The 6289-nt window shown below is 47.3% G+C and overlaps 1 protein-coding gene across 1 annotated transcript; it reads right to left on the reverse strand.

Annotated features, from left to right (window-relative positions):
- Window positions 1-624: 624 nt before the first annotated feature.
- On the reverse strand, window positions 625-6131 carry COPE (coatomer protein complex subunit epsilon). The gene is made up of 10 exons (XM_026865001.1): window positions 5944-6131; window positions 5590-5652; window positions 5060-5160; window positions 4701-4853; window positions 4186-4239; window positions 3627-3708; window positions 2400-2555; window positions 2068-2136; window positions 1495-1569; window positions 625-974 (listed from the first exon to the last, which is right to left on the reverse strand). The coding sequence occupies exons 1-10, from the start codon at window positions 6073-6075 to the stop codon at window positions 927-929; spliced, it is 933 nt and encodes a 310-aa protein (XP_026720802.1). The 5' UTR covers window positions 6076-6131; the 3' UTR covers window positions 625-926.
- Window positions 6132-6289: the final 158 nt, after the last annotated feature.

Below are 6289 nucleotides of genomic sequence, written 5' to 3' on the forward strand. Positions count from 1 at the left end.
AGACAATGAGCCCTTTCAGAGCGAGGTGGGCACAAAGGAAACACCAGTTAGACACATTTACAGTGGAGTATAAACCCCTCTTCCCCCCCGCCCCCCCCTAAGGAACCCAAGAGAAATTCAAAAGATAACTGGGGTATCTAAGAGCAGGAGGTGCCAGCTGAGGGTCCCACGGGGACATCTCTGCTCTCAGCACCCCCAGAGGCTGAGGGCACGGCCCAGCGTGATCACGGGGGGCTGGATCACGTCACGTTCCACGAACCGTCAGGTTCAACCACCACCTGCTGCAGGATGTACTTTCCTGGCTCCAGGACATGACCTACTGCCTTTTACCACCTTAAGATTAAGGCTGAGCCTATTACAATTGGATTATTTTTATTTTGGGGAAGCTTTCCCTCTCACCAGCAGTAACCCCTACAGCTGTGTATGCTTCTTCCACAGGATGCTGAAGTTAAGGGAGGAGTCATCAGTCAGACTGAAAAAAAGAGACGTAATTCAGGATTCATCCATGCCCTGAACTTAAAATTAACCTTCACACTCCTTCCACAAGTACAGCCTCGGTGCAGATGGCAGGATTCCGTCCCAGAGTGGAATTACTTGAATTCCAGAAATTAAGGGGCACACAGATCCAGAGAAGGCTTTATTAGGAATGTTTAAGGTACAGTGTTGCATACTTTTGATTTGCACTGTATTTTAAACAGTTCAGGACCCAGGTAAGCCAGAACACAGGCTTTTCAGCTACCAAAATCCAGTAGCTAGACGTTATATACAGGTTTAGCACCGGCTTGCTGGAGTGCAAGACCCTGCCACAGTGAGTCGAGCCAGCCCAAGTTGCAGAGAGCATTTTTCCCCCTCGTAGCAGAGGCTCTGCACACCAACCCTGTTCCCAAGGTACCACAGAGCAGGTCTGCAGCCTCCTTCCCCTCTCCTCACGCGCTGGGGGCATACTGCATGGCCAGCCGGTCAAAGTCATTCTCCTTCAAATCAGAAACAAAAATAAAATGAACACATCTTGGACTTTACTCAAAATGTAGCAAGACCTGCGTTAGCTGAAGAGAACACTATCACAGCTCACCAAAGCAAAAGGAATTCTAAGAAGCAAAATCACCTGTGTAAGTTCTCAATTTTTTCCGTTTGTTCCATTTTCCCGTCACTATTACCTTTATCCTTCTTCCCCCTCCCCAAATTCTCTCTTTCAAAAAGATGTTTCCTGTATTTAAGCACAATGTCTGATGGTAACAAACTTCTGACTCAGATTAAGAACCGTTATGTTGGAGCTGTTCTTTCAAGGGTACATCTCTCCTTTGCTGAACACGTGGCATGAGGATCCCAACCCCTCTCACAGGGGCTAGAAAATGTGCTGGTAAGTGACACGACAGAGAAAGGACATGGCCCTGCCCCTCAGAACTGCAGTTGTGTACTGGTAAGGAAAGCACTCGCCCCAGCAGACACTGCTATGAGGCAGGATAATTTTAATTTTATATTAAAAATTAGTACCTTTGCCTGATACTCCTTTATGAACGGGTGATTTTTATGTGCATCTTTCAGCTGTGACAAATAGCGATTCGTAACCTGATGGGATGAGACAGATAAATTTAAATACTGAGACAGCATGAGGAGAAGCCAAGAGTTTCAAACATCACACTTCAATCTATTTGCTTACAGTGAGTAAAGACCTGATTTTCTCAGTGTCCTGAATGTCAGCAGCCCCAGTTAAAACCAGTATGATCTGTGCATACTCTGCACTTAAAAATGAGACCTTTAATAGTGGGTTCAAGAAAACAATGAGTGAGAACTGAACTCAGAACAGGAGAGATTTCTTTTTCCACCCAGGCTTTCCTCTCAAGTATATACCATTGTCCACAACATCTCTATTTCTACACAGACTTTATTAAATATTGAAAAGGCAACCTCCCCGCACCCCAGAACTATTCTACCCATTAATGCCAACCCTGATGAGAATGTACAGAACTGCAAAGTTACCACGTGCGCTAGGAACACACAACCTGACATCAGCAGCAGAACAGGTTGATCGTATCGGCTTGACGAGTACAACAAACCAAACCTCACCTCTGGTGGTTTACCCAAGTGCTGCGACAGGACAACAAAGTTGATCAGGGTCTCGGGATGGCCACTGTCCTGAAAAGAAGAACCACCACCTGATCTGACTTATCTCTACCACGATTCAGTGTAAAAACCAGCGTAGCTCTGCAAGAGTAAGTTCTGCCCAACCAACAGCTCACTTGGCTGGAAAAGGCAAAGTAGGAGAAAATGTAGGTATCCACAGCAACCACCCTTGGCAATATATACTGGTATCCTCATGAAGTTCAACAGTGAGAGTCCTTGCTGTTTTACTCTATATCCCCCTGAGAGCAAATCTGCCTGGCAAAACCAGAAAGTACCTTGTCCAATGCCTCCTGAAGCACTCCCTCCGCATCGTCCCACTTGCCCTGAGCCATGTAGCAGGCTGCTTGCCCGTTAAGCAGGAGGAGGGTGGAGGAGCATTTGTCTGCCATCTCTTGGAAGATGTAATAGGCATCCTGTAACTTCTCACCACCCTGCAAAGGGAGGAGACAAACACCCACTGCTTCATTATATGTTGCTAAGAAGCTTGTACATTCTCACCGTGGTCAAAGGACTGAGCACAAAGTCCACTTCTAGGGTTGTAAAGCCCAGGGATGAAACGCAGAACCACCAACACGAACGAGCTGTTGGCATTCGTGTGATCTCCTGTACCACAACAGATCACCGTCAGACCACAGATGAAAGAAATGCAAAAATTTTAAATATTAAGAACCATTTAAATGATGAAAAGATCCAGGCTTCCATTCAAATAGAAAAAAAAAACTTCAAAAGAACCACTTCAGATGTTTGACGTAACAAAGGATTATGAAATGAGATTTTTATGATTAAACACAGGTGTGGACACCTGGCTTTTCAAAAAGCTGCAGCTTCAGAAAGGTTCCACATGGAGTGGCTTCCACCAGTCAGAGGCAGGATCCCTCGTGGAACCCAAGATCTTATGGAAAATCTAACCCCACACTATTGTGAGGCAACGGCTACGTATGAGACACTTCACAGCAAAAGCGAGTGAATGCTAAAACCAGAAATATTAATAGTATAACAGGTTATTGTATGCACAACCTTGGACTTCACTGAGTTTTAGGAGACTACTTATTTTCAATAACCTGATTATCTGGCCTACCAAGTGTATGTTTTTGTTTGATTCACAAACATGCTTAAAGACGGCCTGCTCTAAGCAGAGTTTTTTTTTTTTTTTTTTTTTGAGTTCAACTGCAAATTCTGGATGCTAGCAACACTGCAGCTTTCTATTTTATATGATAATGTTTTGTGAATTATTTAAGCGTGGTTTAGCTCCTTCTGGTGTGAGCTGAAAGCTAAGAGGAACAGATAAAAGAATGACGATCAAAACATCCAGTTGTTTTGTGAAACCAGCTACCAATTTTTTCTGTGTACTTGAAGGAAGGGAAAAAAAAAAGAAACCCAAAAAACAACAAAACCCTGCGTGTTTTTCTGAAAGCATGATGTGAAAAAAGCAATCAGGAACAAGACACGGAGTGGTGTTTCTCAGCTGTTGTAGGCTTGGGATCCCCATTTAAGATACTCACTATGGCCAGGTTCACCCAGGCAGTTGCCAGCTGGGTGAGAGTCGCATCCTCGTCTTGTTCCTGCATCTTCTTAAGTTCCTTCCTGCAGAAGCAACAGTGGGAGTCACGCAACAGAAAGACAAGACAACTTCTTTAAGACAGAAACAAAAAGGTTGTCGTTTCTTCTCTCAGCTCCTCCATTGGCCAACGGCCACAGCAAGCTGGTAACGTGGCACAAACACCTCTTAACATTTTACTGAAACAGTCTGTGAAAAACCTCCCTCTTTTACTTCCCTATGGGAAGTTGGAAACCCAGGACTAGAGATTCAAACCACATTCTGCTAAAGGTTAGGATTAAACCAATCTCTTCCTTTAGCTGTATCTGGCTCTACCATCTCCACAGCTTTTGCAACTTGAAGAATACAAACGTTCTGCAGCGCACCCATACCTACACACGAGTTGTTCTGTCCTCTGCAGGTGTTAGAACGCTGCACCCTGGGGGAGGCTGGGTGATGAAAATTCTCTTGTCGAGGCCCACCCCACCAGAGCACCCTTAAGAAGCAAAAGGACACAAACCTACCGAGCCAGATCGAGCCTGTCAAGCTTCAGAAGAATCTGGATCATCATGGCCATGCTGCAATGAACAAGAGCAAAGTGATTTTCACCAGTGCAGGTTTTACTGCTCCCTGTGCTCTGCCTGGGAACCTGCTGCTCAGCAGAGAGGCATCACCAGTGCCCCAGGACAGGCCTCCCTGCTGCAGAGAACCTCTCAAAGCAGGACCCAGGAGGGGGAAGCTTACCTCTATCCCCCAGCAGCTCCCTCACTAAACTGAAAAAACGTTCGTTTTGGCAATTCTGAACACACACAAATCACTAAAGCAGGTTCTTAAGTTTCACAAGGGAGCAACAGACGATACTATAGGACAAGCACCAAATCACTTACTACTAAGATGAGAAACTTCAAAGTGGTTTCTCAATGGTTTCCAGGCTTTTTAGAGATAAGCCAGACCTCAGCCATTTCCACAGCACCTCGCCCTAGACAAGAGAGGCTTTGCTAGCACACACCTCCACGACGCCAGGTGAGTTAACACTTACCACTCCAAGCTCTCCCCTTGATGCAGAGCACGCAGAGCCGCATCGGGATTTTTGTCGTGGAAATAGATGGAAGCAGCCATCAGCAAGAAAGTAGTATTAGCTATATCAACACTTTTTGCCATTTTCTTGTCCAAATCGGCAACAATTGCATCCCTACAAAGAGCAAGCATGAGATTCTGGGAGTGTTTCGTTATTAAGTGAAACAAAGATCCTGCCCCCACACAATTCTGCCTTTTTGAGATTGACTACAAAAAACACAGAAAATCACAATAAACCCCACACTTCTGCATGAAACTTTCCACGTGGAAACATAAGCCCTGTCTAAGTGGGCTTCAGTTCCACCTTGTTATCAGACTTACCTCTGACTCTCGTTTGAAAGATATTCCGCAAACATCCTCACTGCTTGGAGCTCAGGACTAGCACTGGCTTTAATTTCATCCAGGACAACACCGTATTTTCTCTGTTGAAGGCAATGAAGATAAAACTGTGACTTACTAATTATTCAGAACACAGGAAATACTTGCTTACTTTCTAAAACCCTCTCTTAGAACAACAAAAACCAGGAATGGCAAATTTCTACTTTATGTCTCGTATCATGCTCTACAAACGCAGCCAAATGTCATAACCTCGAAGCATTATTTGTCCATGAGGCATTGTAAAGACGATAAAGTACCTCCCGAAGAGGTCTCATCAGGTCCTCCAGACCCTACACACAACATGTTGCATTCACAACTGCATTACTGCCAGGAAACATATCACGTTCCAGGAGTGAAGGTGGAATTATTACTAAACTATAACGCTGTAATCACAGGACTCAGACCCACAACCTCCTTGGCTCCAGCCCCGCGGTCACATTATGTTGTTGCAAATGCAGCACTTGCAACCTCACCTGGGCGATGTAGGCTCGGAATAAGAAAACATCCCTCTCCACTTCCTTCTCTGGATTAGACGGCTGAAGGGATGACAGGAAACAAGAACCTCTCAAGGATCCGTAAAGCCGTAACTCAACGTGAGATTTCCCCAGAGAAACGATACCCCCCACACACACATTCTCGGGGCGCACAGGAGCCCCCCTCCCACCCCAGCGTGCCCCTGCTAGAGCAGGGAGGTGGAAACACCGAGACCAGCCTGGGACGAGGCGGGCAGGGGCGAAGGGCACTCGGGGAGCCCCAGGATGGCGCCGTTATACCGGGGCAGCCATGGGGAGGCAGGACCCGCAGGCCACAGGCCGAGCCGCCCCCACCTTGACCCGCTGTGCCTCGTTGATGGCGGCCTGGTAGGCCCCGATGTAGAAGCTGTTCTTCACGTCGAAGAGCTCGTCGGCGTCGCCGCCCTGACCGGCGGAGCCCGCGCCCGCACCCACCCCCGACGCCATTTCCCCGCCTCAGACACGTCTCCGGAAGCAGCTGAGCCCCGGCGCCTGCCGGGAGCCGCGGTCTCCATGGAGACCTCACGAGCCAGCCAATAGAAATACAGGCTGGCGGAAACGTCACCAGAGAGCCGGAAGTAGCTGCCGAGCAAAGCAGGCTGGGAAGGGCCGGCAGGAGGCAGCCAATGGGGGCGCGGGCGCGCCCGGTGACGCTGAGGCC

This window comes from Athene cunicularia (assembly GCF_003259725.1).
Source record: "Athene cunicularia isolate RWA chromosome 28 unlocalized genomic scaffold, athCun1 chr28_part1, whole genome shotgun sequence".
NCBI classification, from domain to species: domain Eukaryota; kingdom Metazoa; phylum Chordata; class Aves; order Strigiformes; family Strigidae; genus Athene; species Athene cunicularia.